Below are 22,764 nucleotides of genomic sequence, written 5' to 3'. Positions count from 1 at the left end.
AACAAGAAGCCAGAGACCTGTTAAAGACCAGTCATTGCCCAGTCAATGTCTCAGCCTGAAGAGCAAGTCCCTCTGGCCTGTCTTGTTGGGCATCTCATGCCGCCTCGCTCTCCTTAAGTCAATTACAGTCACCACGGGTTCATTTCAATTCCACTTGAATGGAGACAAAAGCTGGACATCACGAACCAAAGAGTTCATGGACTAATTGGTCAATTTAAGCAAATTAGTGCAACACATTTAGCAATGAGCAATTCATAAATGGACATACAGTACAAAGAAATCTGTAGCTCTTGTAAATAGAGTAACTGTTGTTTTTTTGAGTTGTACCAGGCCTTTTACCACGGGTTGCAGAGGATGAAGGTGGATCAAGTCTTCTCCAATACCCAAGGCTTTGTTTTCTCTTTGATTTTGCAGCAATGGGGGGGGGGGGGGGGGCAGAAGCCCCAGTTAAATTGCCCGAGGCCAAATGTGGGGTTCTTGGGTTAGTTCTTTCTGGGCCAGGTTGTCTGATCAGCTTTCAGTCCATGCTGATTCCATACGTTGTTGTTTGTCGTGTACCTTCATGCCATTTCTAACTTATGGCAACCCGAAGGCCAACCTATTGTGGGGTTTTCTGAGGCTGAGAGTGTGTTACCCAACACCCAACAATACTTACAGTATTTACATTTCATCACTTTGGCTCCCTCTTTTCTTTGGATGCCTAAATGTGATGTCTAAATGCCCAACTGTAATTTTAAGTTGTTAGTGTTAAACATTTCTTGATGTTGGTTGCTCCAACCTTGTCCCTTGGAACACTTCTTTGCATGTTGTAGATGCTCCACCAGACATAGCTGTTATTTTTGGTGCATTAGCTAAATCACCCGACAAATTGCATTTAGTTCTCTATTCCCTAAAGTGTTTCATGCAGTGCAGCCCCAAGAGAGAATGGATGCTTTGCCCTCGACCAATTTAACCACCAATGAGTCGATTTATTCTTGCTCTATTATCTTACCTTCAGGCTGTCATCTTGGTCATCTTGCCACATAGATTACTAGAAATCCTCACAGTCCTCTTGATGTATTTTCCCCCCTGCTTAGATTCTAAGCCTTTTCTCAGATTTTGGAATCTTGTTCCAGCCCTTGGATTTGGAGAAATATACATCAATAAGAGGATAGTCTTTTCTGTGAAGGGCAATTTCTGTGAGCCCCACATCTAGAGAAGTTCACTTCCACTGTGACATAGTATATTGTCTTGCACTGGTTAAAATGAATAGAATCTCCCCTTGCTTCCATTCCAAGATGTTCACATGGTTATTCAAGCTGGAAAGACAGACTCGTGAAGTTATCATTCTAGCCAAGATCAGTGAGAGATGTTTTATGGCTCACACAGAGGCATCAGCTTTGCATTTGATGTCTCTATCAGCCAATGGGTTGTGAGAAGAGGGTTGCAAAATGTTGAGGGTGCTGCTATTCTTTGCCAGTTTTCTTTTTGTTCATTTGTTCTATATTTCAGTTTTTGAAATGCACAGTCTTAACTTAGTTATATACTATTCTGAGATCAAATATACATGGTTTTGGAAAAGGTTATGGCTGGAGTTCAGTATGGGACTTACATCTTCATAAGTGGGCCTACAAAGTATGTGCGGAGTAGAAGTGAGCAGTTTCAGAACATCTGCATTCAGCAAGGGACTGGTGTGATGTTACTATGTACAGGTATCCATTGCACAATAGTGGAGTGACTGATGGGATACAGCACAATGGGCACTGATGTGCATTGAGGCACTCCCAAGTGCACATCTGGACACCATCTAGAAAGTGTTTGCACATAATTTTTGACTCACACTGCTCAGTCCTCCTCAGAAGTGCCCAGTGTGGATCAGAAGTGTCCAATGTGTCTCAAGAGTGTCTGACGCACATCCTCACAATTCATTAACAGGGTTTCGTTGCGCCTCTGCAACATACCTATGGATTCATACACTCACACAACCTATAGACCATGAAGTAGAACCTTGACAGTTGTGCTTATCTAGGTGTATGGATGTATGTTTGGTAGGCAAAGGCTATGGCCCACAAAAGGAACAAAGAGAGAGAATTTGGAGGCAATGAAGGGAGCATTCAGCCCCTGGTGTGGTTTCTTGGGGGATGTAAAAAGAGATGGAGGACAGCCAATGGCAATTCTGAATGGGCAGACTCGTGATACTGGATGGATCATTTTGGTGGCATCTATGCACATAATTATGCATGCATATATTTTGTTTAGAAGAGGGGACAAGGGGATATTCATTAGTTCCTTGGCTCCATCTAATACTTGCCCCTGGAGGACTGCCTCTCATCCCCACACAAGGACTCAAGGAAGAAAGGTAGAGAAGAGATGAATTGTTTTTCTTCCTTTCTCTCTGGAGACATTCAGCAGAAATGAGTGGCAATCCCTACTGCCTGGTTGCCTCCATCTCTCCACATCTCTTTCCCTCAGATATTTAATGCTTTTAGCAGCAAAAAAACCCCAAAATAACAGGGCTTGGCACCTGCTGGAGAAAGAGAAAAGTTGGGAGGTCTGGATGCATGAAGCATTAAGCTCCATGCACGAAGTGCAGGATCTCTGCCACTTTCTGATGCCTATTTATGGGACATGATTAAACTCTGGTTCCCAGATACCCAATGCACAAAAATGAACGACCATTGATATTTCCACTAATAGCACTGGGGATCCCAGAGACCAGTCCCTTGAAGTTTGGCAAAGGGTCACACACCTGCCTTATGCATTGCCTGCCATCTCATTTGAGGTGTGAAGTATCATGTAAATGGATTCAAATGGCACTTGGAGAAATCATTTCTTTGGACACCAGTTAAGCTATTCCAATTGGGCCAACTGAGTAGTAAGCAAAGAAGCACATTGGATGTTAATCTCCAGTCACTGATCCAGATAATGGACTCCACCAGTGTTTGCCCCAGCCTAGCTTATCGTAAGACCTCACAATACTAGCCAAAGTGTCAGAGCTGAGCTGTAGGCAGCCACTGAACAGAAGCCAGGAGGTCAAGCCAAGGATCAGGCATAGGAGTTCCATGCAGTTGGCCAGCCCAGGCAGGCAGACTTGGCTGATACTTGCAAGAGCTACTCTTCCAAATGCCAGCTAATTTCCCTTCTTCATGCAGAGAGATGTATTTCTTCTGTTTGCATTGAGAAAGCTGAATTGGATATCTGGGAAGGCTTAGCAACAGGAAAAAAAACCTTTCTTATGACACAACCAGACCATTGGGTCTGTTTAGTTCAGTGTTATTAAGCTCTGGCTCAGAAATTATTCTTTCCTAACCCTCTTTGGAGGTCCCTGGCATTCTCTAGTGGCCTCCTCCTACCCTACTACTAACAGGGCCGATTTCTGCTTACCTTCAAATCAGACAACATTCATTTTGTTCAGAATGGTATGATGGTACAGACATGCTTCAGTTAACAAAGTCTCTGACAAAGAAGATCCTTTTGCACCCATCCAGCACCCCTTATGTTCCAACACGACCCTGATGGAAGATCTTGGCCATTGACTGTGCATTACTGACACATGAGACCTTCCCCTTATCTTCTAGGGCTACAGGCTCACTTTCCCATACAGTTCTCTGGGTTTTTACCTGCTTGATGAGTCTCTCCTCCTACCCTCCAATCACCACCGCTTTGGCTTACCTTGCACAGACTGTCAGAGAGGTTGATGTCTTGCGATCTCCAGGGAGCGCAGAAAAGGGAAGAGAAACACGCTTGTTCACACATCAAGGATCTCAGTGCCTCTGATCCACCCTCGCAAATGGAGCCTTGCCCTCCTTTGAAAATGAAAAGGCTCTCCTCCTTGCCTAGCAAAAGCAGAGTGTGGTACTTTTCTCTTATCCACTGGAATTAACTTGCTCGCCTTTTAAATCTTGTGCTATCAAAGTGCTGAAGTTGTTGGCTTTGGTTTTTACACACAGCTTGCTTTACCGTTCGGCATTCCCTGCCTTCTTGCTCCTGTTGAATTTTGTCTTGATCGCAACAGTCCCCAGGGACTGATCAACCACTAAACAGGGATCTCATCTCTACATAGGAAGACCCTGTTGGAAAAGAGAGCACTGAACTATATGGGCATGGCTGAGCCATTTCTTTGGTTCATGTCTTGATAAGAATTTAGAAAGCTGCAAATGTCTTCATAAATCCCACAGAAATAACTTAAATTGGATGGAAGGGGAAACCAAACCATCAGCTTAAGAATATTAGCCAAGATCCTTTGTTGTTGTTGTGTATCTCCAAGTACTTTTTGACTTATGGTGACCCTAAAGTGAATCTGTTATAGGGTTTTATTGGCAAGTTTCTTAAGAGGGGGGTTGCCTTTGCCATCCTCTGAGGCTTAGAGAGTGTGACTTTCCCAAGGTTGCCCAGTGGGTTTTTATGCTTGAGTGGGGAACTGAACTGTGCTCTCCAGAGTTGGAATCCAGCACTCAAAACCATTATACCACACAGATCCTACAGCACAATTTATGTTTCATAACTTTATGAATCTGTTGGTATGTTGGAGAAACACAACAGATCTATGGGCCTGTACAGACAGGCCAAAATAAAGCTGCTTCGGGTCTCTTTGGAGGTATGCTGTTTAAATGATACATGCGTCCTAAGAGGCTGGAAGCCGCGCCACAGTCATGCTCCAGTCCTAAGGACTGGAACACAGTTTTGGTGCAGCTTCTGGCCTCTTAAGATGCATGTGTCATTTAAAGAGCATACCTCCAAAGAGACTTGGAGCAGCTTTATTTTGGCCTGTCTGTACAGGCCCTATGTTAGTGAATTGCAAAGATGTGCGTTGGGCATATCTGATGGACGTTGGGCACTTCTAATGCACATCAGGCATTCCCATTGTGATCCATCAGTTCCTAACTGAAGTCCAGATGTACACCGGGAAGCATCCTGATGTGCATTGGTGCCCCATTGCCCATCAGGCTGTGGTGCATCAGTCAATCCACTAGCTACCATTTCACAATGGATATCCATTATAATAGTCCCTAAGTGAATACAAGCAAAACTACTCAATTCAGCCATTTACAAAGATGCATGTCCCAAACAAAAGGCCCACTATTACTATTGGGATGTTACCTTATGCTGGGCTAAGTGTGGGACCATAGTGGGGTAAATGAGTTTTGGGTTGGATATATATATACAGTTGATTCCTCGACACCATGAAGCATGAGTACTTTGAGCTTAGCCCAAGGTTTAATTCACATTTTGGCACTTTCGGTGATAACGTATTTCCGTTTGCCTCTCAGCTATGATCCTCTGTGCTTTTTTTCTTTGCTTTTTTTGAAAAGAACTTATCTATATAATGGACTAATGAGCTGTAAAATTACAGTTTAAAAATAAATCTTTTTATTTTATTTTGGTAATATTAATATGCTTCAGATAAAGAGAAAGAAATCCTAGTATATTTGTAAGAGATCAGATAGCACAAAACCCAGCGTGACCAATCTCTCTGCCTGGAACCAGTTTTACTCAAAAGGAAAAAGCAAGAGTCCATTTTACTCAGATTTTTGAGTCTCTCCCTGTTTCTTGCTTTCTTTCTCTCTAGCTCTTTTTCTTTCCTTTCCTTTCCTTCCTCCTCTTTGTCTTTTATGTCAGGATTCATTTCAAAAATTAACTGAGAAAACTTGTTTTGTACTGCTAGTCAGTCTGGTTTTTTATATGGAATGGTTTTGTTTTTCCTTTGCCTCTGGCAGCAAAATATCTTGCACCATCCCCGAATCCATCACTATGACTAAAATAATACATGAAAACACTAGTGTGATATATGCAAAATTATTCTACTTTCTTAACATGACCACAGCTTTTTAACATATCCGTGGCTTTGCTATAACCCTTTGAAGACGAAATATTTTATGGCATGAGGAATGCTGTGTAACACCGATGTTTTGCCAAATGGAACCCAGTTGCTCAATGATTGGCTTTCTCCGACCCTCTTACCAAGCAAATGTCTTTGATCGTGTGCATCTCTCCTGCTTTCGTGTCACCAAACAGGTGTCTTCTTCACTTTCCACACCTTCCACCTGGAGAGCGGGCATGACTATCTATTGATCACTGAGAATGGCAGCTTTAGCCAACCCCTGAAACAACTCACTGGCTCCCGCTTGCCTGCCCCTTTCAGCGCTGGCCTCTTTGGGAACTTCTCCGCTCAAATCCGTTTCATCTCAGACTTCTCCATATCATATGAAGGCTTCAATATCACCTTTTCAGGTAGGGCTGTGGGACCTCAAAAGCATCTTTCAATGCGAACACATTCCCCCGTCTCTAGTATATACATCTGAGCATGAAAAAGAGACTGCCTTTGGGAGGAGAGGGTACCAGATAGTTGAAGTCCTGGCAACGCTCACTTCGGGAAACACAGAGCCGAGTCTTAAGGCTTGTGTGCAGCGATACTGAGCCCTTTTTTATCTCATCCAAAGTTCAGAGCCTGCTGTTCTCTGATAATGACTTCCAAGCGGTATTAAAATGTGCCTTTCTTTAAGAAGCAGAACAAAGGGAGGCATGTTAGTCTATTTCTGCAAAAGCAGCAGAAGTCATTTTTAAAGTAGACACTTTGTCCAGAATGGATAGGCTCCCATTTCATGGAAAATCTAGGCCAAAATTACCACTGGCCTACTGCATTCCAGTGGTTTTCCAGAGATAGGAACTGTATGACCCTACAGATGTTCTTGAACTGCCCCTCCTGGCACTCTTTGCCATTGGCGGTGCTGGCTAGATCTGCTAAGAGCTGCAATTGAACAAGATCTGGAGGGCTGCCTAATTCCTCCCTTGCCCTGTATAGCCCTGTCTCTTTTCCAGACCTGATCTGTGGGATTTAATTAATGATCAGTTGCAATGCCAGTCTGTCCCATGTGAGCAAGCAAAGTGCTATTTAGGCTTAGGTCTACACTCCCTTTAATGAACCGCTTCCTCCTTGCCCACTATTTCAAAAAGCAGAATCTGCTGCCCCTGTAATTAACTACTTCCTGCTCATTTGCATGTCAGCTTAGTCCTTAATTAGCACTAATCCCTTTGGGGTGTGTGTCTATGTGCTGCACACTCTGCAGCCAGAACAATTGGTCCTTTGTTATCTTAATTCATTTGTCGTGATCACATTTTGTGATGATTCCTAGATTTCTGTGTGCAAGGAGGTGGATAGACACAATCATGGGTGGAGGAATGTTCAGTGGTGCAGTCCACCAGAAACATGTTTTCTAGTGTAAGCGACAAGGTGGAAAAGTGAAAAAGAAAACTCGTGAATTGTCTGCTGATGCCATGACCCCTTGTTTCTGTCAACAGAGTATGACTTAGAACCTTGTGAGGAGCCGGAGGTGCCAACCTACAGCATTCGCAAGGGCCTCCAGTTTGGCGTGGGAGATGTCTTGACCTTCTCCTGCTTCCCTGGGTATCGGCTGGAGGGCGTCTCGCGCATTACCTGCCTGGGAGGGAGACGGCGTGTGTGGAGTTCGCCTCTGCCAAGGTGTGTTGGTAGGTGGTCACGTGCTTTAATTTTGCTTGGGCAATCTACCATATCGTAATGTGGCTTGGGCAAGTGGCTGGCCATCTGTGGGGTTGTGGGTCTGAGCACGGAGGTGAGGAATGAGAAGGAGAAGAAGCGGAATAGCAGCAAGTGGCAAAGTCTACCTTGAATCTTGCTTTGTGTGCAAACTTGTCTCGCTGACAATAGGGAACTGAAAAAAGGAAAGACCGAGGAAAGGTTGGGTATGCAAGAGAAGTAGCTACATGGAGTGCCCACATTATGGCTAGAATCCTATTCATGTGCCCATGTAACGTAAGGTTATGTGTTCATATGTCTTGCTTTAGACAGGGTTCAAGGGTTTATTCATTAGCCCCTTGAGCTCCATTTAACCTTCAGTGCCTTGATTCTAGGCAGGTCTTTGAAGCTGAAAGCAGTCTGTAAATGCTAGCTAGGACAACTTCTATGAAAAATGACGCCAAAGAATATCTTTGCTTTCCCCCTGTCATAAACATTGCACAGTCATGAAAAAAGTGCACTACACTGGTATAATAGGCAGCTAGGCCAGCATAATGTGCCGACAGGATTCCAGTCCATAGATACACTTTCGTATTAGCCACATTTAGTTCAAGCCAGGATTTCTAAACCACCTTTTATGATGACAAGCTCTGCTTTGACTGTAACCATGATGCCATATTGTATCTGCATGGACATTCATGCTGAAACCAGGATTTATATGCCAACGTGAAGGCAAGCTATGATTGGAAGCTAACCATGATGTAGATGTCAGTCTACTTTCAGTGGGAATGTTGAACCAAGCTTAGTTTCAAGAAGGAAGAAGGATCATGGGAGAGCGTGCATGATTCTATAAGGTATTCTTAGCTTCCTAAATGTGAACAGTAAATCTACATTAAGGAGCATAGAGTCTACATTAAGTATTAATGAGTTACATAGGCATGGTGCCTATTAGGTATCGGCGAGACTGAGACTAAAGTGGTCATGCCAAAATTTTACTTTATACATGGAGCTTAAGCATCAAAATCCCAAGAGAAGGTCTGCTCCAAATTTCCATTTTCCTGGGTCAAAAACCGAGCACATATTCAGTGATGTCACCCACTGGATGATCAAGAGTCCAATGAGTCATTCATTTCATTTATTAGAGCAAATAGCCAGCATAGGTCCAATGAGTTCAAGAAACATACCTGTGTCTGCTAGTACTGCTGCCACCCTTGTAAAAGATTTCATCTTCCATTACGTTCTGCTGAGGCTGGCCCCCAAACACTGGGGCAGACTTGTAGGACAATTTGTCAGTATGAGGATTGCAGTACTTTTGCTTTAACTGGTGATAAAAAGGGGATTTTCTTCCATTCCAGTTTGGTATGCAATGTGTTTTGCTTCTCGGGAATGCCAGGTATCCAAAGGAAAATAAATGGTTTGATGCTAATTGGTAGAGATTGAATGAGTGGGTGGTGGGCTGGTGGGTTTTCTTCGAACAGACAAGAATTCTTCACCTTGTAGGAGCAGATGGTTGGTGAGGCCTACAGTGGCTGCTGATGCTACAAAGGGGATGTTCTTCTGGTGATCAGGCCACAAGGAGGAAGGTGTTTCCACACTCCTCCTGCCAGTGAGCAAGGCTGCAACCACAAGAAGCATGACCCGTGTCACAAGTCCTTTTGGCAGCTTTGCTTGTTGGCAGGAGAGGAATGGCAACTTGTCGTACTCGGCAACTAAGCAGACCTCCTTCACCTGATCCAGTGGTTGGTTCTTAAGATAGACTGAAACGGATGAGCCTGGAGACATTACTTGGTTACAGCTCCTCAACTGCAGCCAGCCTAGCATTCCAGTGATTGTGTGTTGTGTACAACAAGATTTAAATGTTTTATGCACAAAATAAAAAAAAAAGTTTTGCTGGAGTGGTTATTGAAAACCCACCAATGAAATTTTTAAAAACTAGCTTTTTTGATCTTGCTCAAGACTTTGGTCTTGCTCAACACCCAAAAATCTCACAGCTGTTGCCAGTGGGCCTTTCTCATTTTGACATTCCTAATGCAGATTGATACCAATATGCTTGTGCAGAACTAAGCATGGAGATTATGACAAACCAAGGTCTGTGTTTGCACTGTTTTAAAAATTCCAGTGGCATGTCCTGTGAAATGTTAAAATTCAACCACTCTGCCTCCCTCTATAGCTGAATGTGGCTCTTCTGTCACTGGGACACAAGGCGTTCTGTTGTCCCCAAACTATCCACTCAACTACAACAACAACCACGAATGTATCTACTCCATCCAGACACAGCCAGGAAAAGGAATTCAGCTCAAAGCCAGAGCTTTCAACCTGGAAGCCGGGGATGTCCTCAAGGTAATGATTCATCATCCAACGGTGGTGAAGAAGCTTATGGTGAGGTTAAAATAAACAGCATGGCTGAAAATCAGCTCGCTTCCAAATTGCTTAATCCCAAACAGAATTTGCAGCCTTGCCAAGCAGAAAAGCGCAATCACAAAGCAGTCCATCAGTTGTAAATAGACTTGTCAGAGGTTGGCAGCCTGGCTTCCTTTAAACTTTATGGGAGGAAAAAAATGTTCTCAAAGGATTGCTGTGGAGAGGTTGTGTTGTTGTTTTAATTAAATGCCACTGGGAACCTAGAAGAGCAGTCAGTTAGGACAGAACAACCAGCTCTTCAATGGATAACAATGTTGGTGATGGCTCTGACTTTCTGGCTGAGATCCTGATCAATGCTGGTGGAGCATAATGCACACACCAGCGTACCTATGACAGCCAAAGTGGAGGCGGCATGGCTCCCTGTCATTCCAGTGACCGTTCTGCTCATGAACAGAATGTGGAGCTGTGCCCATGTGCCACTTGACTCTTGAGGGTTCATCTTGAAAGTTGTCCCTTGGGGTGCCATACACTCCAGAGGGCCATCTCCACATACCTTAAGAGCAGGCTATTTAGTGTGTTGACACATTTATGTGAAATATTTTCCCCTCCCATATTAGTCCTGCTGAAAAAGAACTTTTGAAAAAGTCTAGGGTGGAGACATCCCAATTTTTGCAAGCCTTTCCAGCATAGGTCAGCCTGTCATGTTCTAAGGCCATCTCATTGGTTCAATGGCTCTAATCTAGCTGAGACTACCAATAGCATTCAGATTTCTCTCTCTTTTAACATTGTTGTACCACACGTCTGCATCTTAAAATGTAAGTGCTTTATTAATATTTATGAATATACAGAAATAACCCCCTTTTTACACAGATGAGTGCCTCTTCTAAGAAGATGCATCCTATGCCATATGCTTCTTTCCTTGAAAAACCATTGTTTTAGTTATGTATGAATTTATTCTGATTTAGCAGATTAATTACTCTATTCATGTAATTTGATTGATCAGTTAAGGGTTTTTAGTTGGATGATGGGACTGCCACTATACCCATTCCTTTCAGTATGGGCCATTCATTCCTCTAGAAAGAGTCACCAGTATAAGAAATTGCAGATGGTATTACAGCTCCAAGACCTGCCATTCTGTTTACAGTATTAAAAGTAATGCTTTATCTTCCTATTGGTAAACTGAATTTAAAACTGTTATTTTTAGTTCCCTAAAATCTATAAGCCATTGGCCTGTGCTACTGGCCATTGCCCCATAGTTCAACTTCATGCTAAAGCCCATTGCCTCTTTAAACTTCACACTAAAACCCAGAATCAATTCTGGATTCCATCAACATGGAACACTCCAGCTGCCACTGAAACTTACAAAACTTTTTGCATTACCGTCATAATGTTGCTTTCTTGTGCCTTAGTTATTGGGAGAACAGTTAATTCCATGGATCTCCTTCTTTGTAATGATTTAGTTCCAAACTTTAAGATGTATAAGCAAGGAGGACAGAGGAGGAGTCTGTGGTCATCCAGAAGTGGACCTTTGGAGGGGAGGTCAAGGCAGACAGTGGATACAGAGGGATTCCTTCTTCATTTGCAATGCCTCCTCTCTTTTCCAGATTTACGACGGCAACAATAACTCAGCTCGCCTCCTGGGCTCCTTCAGCCAAAGAGAGATGTTGGGGCTCAGTGTCAACAGCACCTCCAGCGCCATGTGGCTCGAATTCATCACCGACGGCAACAACACCAGCCAAGGCTTCGAATTGCAGTTTTCTAGTAAGTCCAGACCCAAGGCAGAAGAATGGGGGAGTTATAATAAGAGGGTTTTCTTAAGCCTGTTGCTTGAAGCTGTGTAAATCTCCCCTTCCTCACAGACAGAAAAGATGGCTGAGAAATAACAGTGTGCCAAAAGCAAAGTTGCTGAAGTAGAATAGCTAGAGGCAAGATAAAGCCCAGTCTTTCTGGAAAACTTCATCCACTTTATTTACAAGCTCCACTCCATCAACTGTGGGTTGAAGATAGACAATGGCGTCCTGGCACACTATGCATCTTATAACACCCAGCCTCATGAGGATGCTCTTGGCCAGTTTATCATCTCCTTTCTGGTTCCCAGCCTGCATTCATAGGGTCATCCACCCACCCTGGCCTTAAGCAGCATCTTTCCTCCTGCCTTTGTCCCTGAATGACCATAGTTAAAACTGAATTTGTGATCTCATCACCATACCCACAAGTGTTACATTTTTATAGCTATTCATACATACTGGGCACCAGTTCGCTCCATGCATCTGAGCAAGTAGACCAACTATGCGCTCATGCTACAACTTCTTTCACTTAGCTACCCTTTCCTTCCAGGTTTTGAATTGATCAAATGCGAGGACCCTGGCATCCCCCAGTTTGGCTACAAAGTCCATGATGAGGGACACTTTGCAGGAAGCTCCGTTTCTTTTAACTGTGACCCTGGTTATACATTGAGGGGAAGCCGGGTCTTGGCCTGCTTAACTGGGGAACGTCGCTCCTGGGATCAACCTCTCCCCATCTGCGTAGGTATGGCTCTCCTTTTGTGTGTGAATGCAGCCTTTGCCCAAGGGACAAAAATATTATTATTATTATTATTATTATTATTATTATTATTATTACAAATGACTTCTGTTTTAATAAAATTATTTTCAGGAGAGCTTATCCTTGCCATAGCTTTGAAAAGTTGGGTTTTTGAACTACAGCTCCCAAAACCCATCACTCGGTATGGCCATTGGCATGTCAGCATCTTACTGAGGAGATGGATATTTGCAAAAATTCATTGTATTCCTAGGAAGTGAGCAACCAACTCACCAAAAGAGGAATTGATCCACAGAAGGGCCATTCCACAAGATATACTTACTGGTGCTAGTTTTAAACTGCTGGCAGTGGTTTTTAAATTGCTGTTGTTTCCATTTCAGGTTCCACACCGCCCCTTTTCCAATAACCTTCCAGTTAACTAAGCAATCAATGGAAATGGGGCTGTTTGTCTCTTTTAGTATACTGCGAGGATGCAAATCAAGCCCTCCTTTTATTGCAATATCTTGTTTTAACACTTTGGCTACATATGTCTACATGAGAGTGTTCACTCTACACTTCCCAGCAATGTTTTCAGAATTCTACCTAGAGGAAGACCTGGAGACGACTAGTATTGTGTGTGTTTTCTATGTCAGATATAATATATGAGCAGAATCAGTGCTGCTTCAGCTCATGTAAAAAAAATGGAGTTTATCATACAAAGGAGATCGGGCGTTTATCCCGTGAATATCCCAGAAAAATTGTGTAATTACGCATAATGATTCCACACAACGTCGCACAAACACTGCCATTAAAGTGGTCACAAAGAAGCATTAATGCACAGCTTTTTACTTTCGTCATTTCAGTGACGAAATCCGATATCACTTTATTTGTGCAATTGTGTGTAATAATCATTTGTGCAATTACTTGCCATTTCTGCCTATATTTCAGCATCCCAAAAGGTTGTGAATGGATTCTTCTGCATATAAGAGCACATGGTTGTTTTGCCCAATAAATCTGTTCTCTGTGCAGAAAATAGGTTTCCTACACAACCCCCTTTTTTTCTGCAGAGGGACAGAAAGGAACAAATGAACCTGTGTGCTGAACAATAGTGTTTCTTTCAGCTGAATGTGGGGGCAGTATCAGAGGTGACTCTTCGGGAAGGATCTTGTCTCCCGGGTATCCCACACCTTATGACCACAATCTCAACTGTGTCTGGACAATTGTGGCTGAAGCTGGTTGCACAATTGGGTAAGATTGTTTGCTTCTTTGATGAAATATTTTTAGACTTCTATACATCGAGAGCCAGCACCACTGGGTTCCAAATCCTGCATTCACAACATGAAATACCACCCAGTGTCCAGTGCAGGAATCCATACTCAGCTAAATGTTCTTTCATCAGAGCTGTGCATATGGTACAATTGCACATGGGTCCACCTTGCACATTGTGCATGCAGGTGGGCATTGTGCATTGCACTTGCAGTAACCTATTTCATAGTGCAGTCGTGCATTTGATCTTTGGCTGTGCAGTGTTGCCAGCCTTGCACAATTGTCACACAGCACCATGACTGTGCAGCTGTGTGCCATCTCCTTGTTACAGGATCTTAGCTATTGCCTTTTTATTCCCAGATCCCCCTACTGAGGGATTCTGTGGGTTGTAGAGGGGAAAGTAACTGAAGCCCCCCAAATACTGATTTGATATCACAAGTGCCCATGCACAAGGTGCCTGTACTTGAAAATGAAATGTAAAGCAATCCATAAAAAAGCCAGCAACAAAATAACCTGACATTTCTGGCAAGAGAAGCTGAGTTGTGCAACCTGTGCGAATTATGCAAATTGATCCCATTAGCATTTGATCCCATTTTTTTTAACTTCGCTTAATTTATTTTGCAGCATTTACTATTTGGTACCAGCAGGTGAAGGTTAAAAAATACAGCGGTGAGATTCATAATCAGTAAATTAATCAACTGAGATTCTTTCTTTTACAAATATATTTTGACTAATCAGTGGTTGAAGACTGGTTTTGCTTTGTAAATGGCAGACTCTTTTGAGATTAGTTCCATCCTTTTGCACTGCTGAAATCACGGAGCAGAATTATTCTCCTTCGTGATTTCAGCCGTGCAAAAAGATGAAACTAACCAGATCTTACCATCTCCTCTTCTTTGGAAAGTCCATAGTCACTAACATAGGTTTTCCAATCCAAGAATCACTCAGCCCCATCCTTCTTGTAGCTGCAACCATGTTCACAACATTGCTTGCTTTTGGAGCGTTTCAGTACACCATTCAGCCAGGAAATCAGACGAAGCTTAAGAATGGGGAGGGCTTCTCTGAAGGAACTCAAAATGATCCTAAAATGCAAAGATACACAACTGAGCACAAAAGTTAGAATCACGCAAGCTATCGTATTACCATGTACGGATGTGGGAGCTGGACAGTTAAGAAAGAAGATAGCAAGAAAATCAATTCATTTGAGATGTGGTGCTGGAGAAGAGTGCTGAGGATCCCATGGACAGCCAAAAGAACAACAAATGGGTCCTAGAGCAGATCAAGCCAGAAATCTCCCTGGAAGAAGCCAAGATGACAAAACGTAGACTGGCATACTTGGGCCACATCATGAGAAGGCATGAATCGTTGGAAAAAATAATAATGCTAGGAAAGGTTGGAGGAAGTAGAAAGAGAGGAAGGCCACATACTAGATGGATGGACTCTATTAAAGAGGCCACAAATATAGGTTTGCAGGAGCTGGGCAGAGCAATGGAAGACAGTGGGACCTGAAGATGTCTGATCCATAGGGTTGCCATGGGTCAAGATCGACACGAGGACAGTTAACAACAACAACATAGGGAAAAGTCAAAATGGAAGATGGTGACTCCAAACCAAACTCAGGGTACATTTGTACTGTAGAAATAATGCAGTTTGACACCAGTGTAAGTTCCATTGCTCCATCCAATGGAATCCTAGGATTTGGCATTCTCTGCCAAAGAGTACAGGTGCCTCACAAAAAACTATAAATCCCAGGATTCTGTAGCAGTTTAAGTGATATATCAAATACATTTCTTCTGTTGTTATTTTGCCCCTTTACAACTGAAATTCTGGAAACTTAGGGCCCAAACAGACAGGCCAAAATAAAGCTGCGTCGGGTCACTTTGGAGGTATGCTGTTTAAATGACACATGCATCTTAAGAGTCCAGAAGCTGCGCCAAAGCTGCGTTCCAGTCCTTAGGACTGGAGCATGGCTTTGGCATGGCTTCCGGACTCTTAGGACGCATGCATCATTTAAAAAGCATACCTCCAAAGTGACCTGAAGCAGCTTTATTTTGGCCTTTCTGTTCGGTCCCTTAAATACAACATGATGCTCATTCGTTGCTTTTAATTAACTTACATGTGTCATGTGTTTTAAGCCTGCAGTACAGTTTTCATTCACTAGAGGAAGATGATCCCAACTACTGCATAGGTTTGCATTTGGTCCATTCGCAGCCAAAAGGAGGGACAGAGTTGAAAGCTACCTCCTGCACTCTATTGTGGGGTAGTCCCCATCATGGAAATATGGCCTCCATGAAACTATATCATGACTACATCAGTAGATATACCATGTTAGGGTGCCTAGAAGAAGCAGGGGCTGTGCTTTCACTGAGACTAGGCAAGCACAATGGGTTCAGATCTGATAGCTGTGTGATTTGTTTGAAGCCTTTGTGATACCAAGCTAAGGGCTATTTCAGCCCACGAAAGGCTGGGCATGTTCACTAGCGCTAAATAAAAAGCCAGAGGTGTAGCCCTCTTGAAAAAGCAGTGAATTAATAACCTTGCAGTTGTCTGACATATATAATGCATTGCCATAGTACCCATTATCTCCAAGATGGGATTAAAATATTAAAAGCTTCACGCTGCTGCCACCGCCTAACAAGGGGAGAAAGGAGGGTAATAATAAAGAAAAAGAAAAAGAAAAAAGAAGTATCTGTTCAATTCATCTTCAAGTACAGAGAGACCTTTGAAAAAGTCTATGGCTTTTCACTCTATCAACTTCATTCCCTACCTGGTTGAAAGGCACTGAATCGAAGTCTCTTTTTCAGTTGAATCTTCTTATGCCAGTCCAGTTATTTCAGCTTCTTCTTATCAAATACCTTATTTCCTCTGACTCTAAGCCGTGCAGTTCTTCATGTTCCTCTTTCCCAACAATCTTGAAATGTGTGTCTTGCAGATACATAAAGTGTGCCCATACTACATAAGGTATATTGGTCTCATGCTACTTTAATACTTATGGCTTGATCCTAAAAACCCCTGGGATTTGTAGTTTGGTGAGGTACATAGAATTCCCTGCTAGAGACACCAACTGTTTAGGAGATGTCTCTAACTATAATTTCCAAGGTAATTTATCTGTCAGCTCTACCAATTTAAACTGGCTTAACCATCAATCGTTCTTTTCTGATGGGACCTTGGAACCTTCTAAGTTCCTCATCTAACCACAAATTTCAGGATTCCATGGGATCGAGCCAAGACACTTTAACTGGAATGAAACTGATATAGCTCTGTAGTGCAGATAACACTTATTTATCCCTCCAGGGAACCCTAAGAACAGTTGCACAGTGAAGCATGGCGAGAAATAAGTCCTAACAGAGAGTTTCTAACATTCTCACCAGTCCAAGGATTCTTTAGAAGAGGCTGGGGCACGTTTAAAGGAGATGCTAACTTTGCAGTGTAGAAATGGCCTTATTGTCTCTTCTCTCCCTGCCCTTCAACACAGGCTCCATTTCATGGTTTTCCACACAGAAGAATTCCATGACGTTCTGAGGATCTGGGACGGTCCAGTGGAGAAAGGCATTCTCTTGAAGGAAGTCAGTGGGTCCGTCTTGCCCAGTGATGTCCACAGCACCTTCAACTCAGTGGTCCTCCAGTTCAACACTGATTTTTTCACCAGCAAACAGGGTTTTGCCATTCAGTTTTCAGGTAGGTCTAATGAGGAGGAGTGGTGGACTTCAGGAGTTTGGTGCAGAGGTGTAGAGAGCTAAAATGGGTAGTAATAGTATCCCATGGATGCTTACAACCAACATGAATCCTAGACAGTTGACTGACTATAGCTCAGATCTCATAGTGGCCAGAATCCTGCTGTGTGGGATCCTTTAAACATGTAATTGTACTTTTTATGTTGTTATGCAGAAGATGTATTTAGTTGATAGCTGCTACAAGATTTCACATGGGCCTAAAACTTGTTGTTAGTCCCAATTAGAGAGGAGCCGTTGTATCAATTGGGTTTGCCTACACATTGAGTCGCTACTCATTGATGTAAAGGGTCTACTCTACTTGGGATTAACCATTATTATTATTATTATTATTATTATTTATAGCCCGCCTCTCCCAGAATTGTTCCAGCCATGCAGTTACACATTTATTTTTGGAAGGTGTGTCAATATGCTTCAGGGTCTTCAAGCCATTTTCTTTACTGGGGTTGCAGAGACAGCTGCTGTACCATCTCCATGGCACAATGGGACAAACAGTGGGCACATTGGCAGATGAACAATGGGTAGTGCAGTCTGTATTCAGCAGAAAGGTGGTATAGAGTGACCGATGTGTGACTATATGGGTGTAGATGTGTACTAAGCATGTATGGCCTAGGATCTCAGCTGTTCACCATCACCATAGTGAGTCGCTCACTGAGATCAGAATGAGGCACCCAGCATCGATCATATGGCTGGGCTCCTTGTTCTGACCTCAGAGCAAGTAACTTGCTGTGGTGGATGTCACACCGGGCAACATAGTGGGATGCATGTGCAAACAGTCCCTTGGAGTCACCGCAAAGGGCTCCAGATGTTCTCAGAAGATCCAGGGTAAAAGGTGAGTTATTTCAGTCCATTATAAGGAGGGTACATGGTGGGTTCAGTGCTGAATTGGCCAGACATCATTGGGTCTGCATTCACCAGAACTAGAGTTGGGGCTGTGCATCTTCTAGACTCCCTGCCAAGAGGAAGGGGAGAACTTTTTATTTGGCCCATGTAGGCACTGCCTAAGTTTGTTTTCACATGCAAAAACAAGTATCTCAAGCAGTTTTCTTCCCACCTCAGGTGAGAATACATTGGTTTCTGCAGTTTTCAATCACTTTAAGACTGTGAAGTCGAAGGCGCTCGTGGCCAGCATCCATAGTTGTTTTGTGGGTTTTTCGGGCTATGTGGCCATGTTCTAGAAGAACTTATTCTCTGCATTCTCTGAAGATATCAGACACAGATGCTGGCGAAACATCAGGAATAAACTCTTCTAGAACATTGCCACATAACCCAAAAAAACCATAAAAACACTATAAGACTTCTTGGCTGATTCCCCCCCCCCCCCCCCACTGTGCAACCCATGATAGATCTCTGGGGAAACCTCAGGCTTCTCCAAAACAAAGCCAGTGCTTTATTTATTTCTATGTGCTTTATAGTCTGGACAAAGTCCTTCATTTCAGAGGGTTGAAATGGGTTCCTAATTGCTCCTACCGTCCCTCTAGTATAGTACAATTCTTCATTTCTATTCCTTATTTTTAAAGCCCAGGGCTTTGAAAAGAACAAGAGCACATTTTCACTTAAGACAACATTAGATTTCCCAAGTTCCTCTTTTCCCCTCTGTGAAACGGTCAGCCTTAACCCTCTCTCTGAAACCCGGAGGCAACGTTGCTTTCCATCAGTCACCAAGGGAAAGCTGCTCTCAGTACAGAGAGCATATGGTTGATATAGGATTATAAGAAAGTGCGATGTAAGACTAGCAGATGTCCATTCATATTAGGTAAACATGAGAGGAAGCTAATGTGCATCATCAGGCTGATCTCTGCAATGCATACTTCAACTTGTATCTCCTGCAGTTTTTTCCAGCTAGAGAAACAGATATTGGCTTGAATCCTGGTGATATGTTCCCTTGCACATGTGGTTATACTTTCATATCTGTGGCACAACGCCTCTATTCAGTTCAAGGTTGCATAAAGCAGATTTCCACAAGTGCAGCAGCCAGTTCACATGGGTCTAAATCCTACTGACTAGAGCAGTATCACTGAATCCCTTGCATTTACCGATGGGTTAACTCACCAACCAATGATTAAATGGGTCTACTCTAGTTGGGATTAACCAACAGGATTCCAGCCATGCAAGAATGCCCAGTTGCATGGCTGGAATCCTATTGGTTTATCCCAACTAGAGTTTATCCCTCAGGCCCCACCTTTTGGGTTCAAGCTCCATAACCCCTTATGAAACTGTCACAGTATGAGACACACGGTTGTCTGAGTTCACTTTCTCTCTTCTGTTTCCAGTGTCCACAGCCACCTCTTGCAATGACCCAGGAGTTCCACAGAATGGGAGCCGGAGCGGCAACAGCAAGGAGGCGGGTGATGCCATCGTTTTCCAATGTGATCCCGGTTATGCCCTGCAAGGGGAGGCCAAGATCAGTTGTGTGCAAATTGAGAACAGGTTTTTCTGGCAGCCGGATCCCCCAACCTGCATAGGTACAAGACTTCAGCAATCTTCACTTTGCAGTTGTCAGGGTGCTAGAAAGAGTCTCATAAGACCCAGAAGGTGAAAATAACCCATTACAAATAACTACTGCATTATGTTTCTAGGCCATTCAGAGGAAGAAACAACTATGGTAGTCAACCACAGCCAGCCCAAAAGCATTGAGATGGCTCCCCTCTCCACCCGCAATCCCTATTTCAAAACACAGGTCCTTGAAACAGAGAAGTCTGCAATAACTTGGTGCTCATGATAACTGGCAAACTGACCACCCTCCCAAAAGTTGCAAAAATAGGAGGCCTTTTTTTAGCCTCTCCTTATCTAACCCAATGCAAAATACACTCAAATTTGCAAGGCCTTTTGCCGTGCATAAAAAAATTGTCATGCCAAGAACACCAGAGCCATAAATGTTCAATTAATGGCCTAATTAAATGTTAGCTGTCTATGTCATCCCCTTGTACTTCATTTGTATTTATAAAATGTAATCCCAGGCAAGGGAAATTAATTAATTTCCTTTCTGTCTAAAGCTGATTGAAAAGTAAGTCAGGAAGCACTTGCGTATTGGATCGCCTGCTACTTCCAACATTTCTTTGTATCCGAGCGACCCATTTTGTAACGTGCCACCTTCCCAGCATCAATGGTCAAAGAAACCCTGCTTGGAACAGTTATGTAACCAGGCACTGGTTTGGCAAACAAGCGTCCCCAAAGGCAAGATAAGTGTGAAGGCACTTAATGTTGAAAATTGATAAGGAGAAGTAATTATCTCTTTCCATACAGGTTTCTTTTCCAAATCCCTTCTCACAGTCCACTTTCTTGCCCTCCATTGAGCTTACTTCATTTACTGGAATGTGGATTAGGGGGAATGATTTAAAACTGCCTGGGATAGACATATATTGGGGAGGTTCATCACACGCATGTGAATGAATGAACCCATACATGCCACCCGAGGTTGGAATGGTTCTTATACAGAGATCGAATCTGTAATCATTTCATTGTTGAAGGAGGCAATGAGTAATTCTAGCCATTTGCTTCCCACTATGAGAAAGTTAAAAAACGGCACCGTTTTTTTTGATTTTCTGCAAAAATTGCATATGCTATTTTTTGGCACAAAAGCAGACGTTTCAGTGCAGGAAACAGTCCTTTCGGTGCAGGAAATATCTCTGCACAAAAATACAATTTTCAGTGTTGAAAATGCTCTTTGCTCTGCTGTACATGCAGTAGGTGGGGACTTGTTCTGTGCAAAATGCACAATTTTGTGCAGAAAGCAACATTTTCAACACAAAAAAGGCTACTTGGGTTTTATTATTTTATTTTATTTTATTTTATTTTATTTGGGCAAAATAAGACCTGTCCAGCAAAGATTCCTATCAGTCTAGGCTTCTTCTTTTCCTGGCACTCAAGAAACATATTTTCAACCATTTTTTTAACCTTTCCCAGTATATATTGGGGTGTGGTGGGGACAATACAGTAGAATGAGAGGTACATTCAGACATGGCAAAAGAGAGATGGATACTCCATGCAATACCTAGAGCTTGAAAAAGTCTCCTTCTAATCTGCCACTCCTGTGCAGGGCCTGTGCTACCTCCATGCCTTGTTTTCAGCAAACAAAATGCACTTTAAATATAATTTTGTTGCCAGATTTCAGTGGAGGACTCCGGGGCAGAGGAGAGTGCCTTTGGACCATCTATTGCTTACCCATACTTTAGGGGATAAGAACTTCATCAGCCACGAAGAATGGCTCTGTATGCATACCTGCTAACATAATGCTATTTGAAAGAGAGCATGCACAAGAGAAATTGCATTGCCAGCAGACTTGGGTATCCATGGGGAACTGCAGTGAAGGAAAGAATCTGTAAAGATAGTTGGCAAAAGTGATTTTATTAGTATACTGCATGTTCTTCTGTCCTAGAAACAGGTGCCTTTCAGGTGTTTCTGAGAGGATAGCTGAAAAACAAGGCTTGAGTCTACCTCTGCTTGCCTTCTCTTATAGCTCCCTGTGGTGGGATCCTTACAGGACCATCTGGGGTGATCCTGTCACCAAACTACCCAGAGCCTTACCCCCCTGGAAAGGAGTGTGACTGGAAGCTGACCGTCTCTCCTGACTATGTCATTGCCTTGGTGTTTCACACGTAAGTTCTTTGGTTTCTATTCCTGCTTGGATGACTCAAGGGCAGCCTATCCATGCCTCGCAAAGTCTGATATAAGACTTTTGTACTCCAGTATAGTCGACCCTTCTTATCTATGGATTTTTTATCCACTGATTCAAGCATCCACGGCTTGAAAATATTCCAAAAAAGTATACATTCCAAATAGCAAAACTTGATTTTCCATTATATATAAGGAACACCATTTTTTTTCTACCATTATATTTAACGGGACTTGAGCATCCATGGATTTCGTTATCCACAGGGGATCCTGGAACCAAACCCCAGCAGATAACAAGATCTCACTGTATTTCTAAAGAAGGTCTTGATACATGTAACTCCAGGGTCATTCAGACGTTGGCTTTTTTAGCTAGATGGAATGGATTCAAACTACAGGAAAAGAGATTCCACTTCAACTTTAGGAAGGACTTCCTGACAATAAGAGTTGTTTTGACAGTGAAACACATTCCCCTAGAAAGTGGTGGAGTCTCATTCCTTGGAGGTTTTTAAACAGAGGCTAGATGACCAACTGTTGGAGGTGCTCTGATAGTGTCTTCCTGCATGGCAAGGGGTTGGACTGCATGGCCCTTGAGGTCTCTTCCAATTCTGTGATTCTATGACTATGTGAATAATCTCACTCATGCATTCTGAGTTTGTTATTCACACTATGAAGCCACATCTCCAAGCATATCTGTGAAGATTTATACAATGCAGTCCCAGGGTAGGAGCTTTTCAATGTGTTCATGGTCCAGCCCTACACATCAGGGATTGGCTTTGTTTGCTTGGGATATTTTGGTAGATG

General features: G+C 42.9%; 1 protein-coding gene across 1 annotated transcript in view; it reads left to right on the top strand.

The window, feature by feature from the left end:
• The window catches only part of LOC149305054 (CUB and sushi domain-containing protein 2-like), a 460,431-nt gene that overhangs the window by 342,004 nt on the left and 95,663 nt on the right, over positions 1-22,764 (top strand). Inside the window, exons 20-28 of the mRNA XM_089478213.1 lie at positions 5,995-6,210; positions 7,279-7,467; positions 9,645-9,814; positions 11,440-11,596; positions 12,173-12,364; positions 13,477-13,603; positions 17,094-17,296; positions 19,623-19,814; positions 21,809-21,947. Coding sequence (XP_089334339.1) covers positions 5,995-6,210; positions 7,279-7,467; positions 9,645-9,814; positions 11,440-11,596; positions 12,173-12,364; positions 13,477-13,603; positions 17,094-17,296; positions 19,623-19,814; positions 21,809-21,947 — 1,585 coding nt within the window. The remainder of the gene's footprint in view (positions 1-5,994; positions 6,211-7,278; positions 7,468-9,644; positions 9,815-11,439; positions 11,597-12,172; positions 12,365-13,476; positions 13,604-17,093; positions 17,297-19,622; positions 19,815-21,808; positions 21,948-22,764) is intronic.

The sequence above is a fragment of the Sceloporus occidentalis genome, unplaced genomic scaffold, assembly GCF_023333645.1.
Source record: "Sceloporus occidentalis isolate IW3139 unplaced genomic scaffold, rSceOcc1.0.p SCAF_13, whole genome shotgun sequence".
Lineage (NCBI taxonomy): Eukaryota > Metazoa > Chordata > Lepidosauria > Squamata > Phrynosomatidae > Sceloporus > Sceloporus occidentalis.
This window is presented reverse-complemented; position numbering and strand designations above follow the sequence as displayed.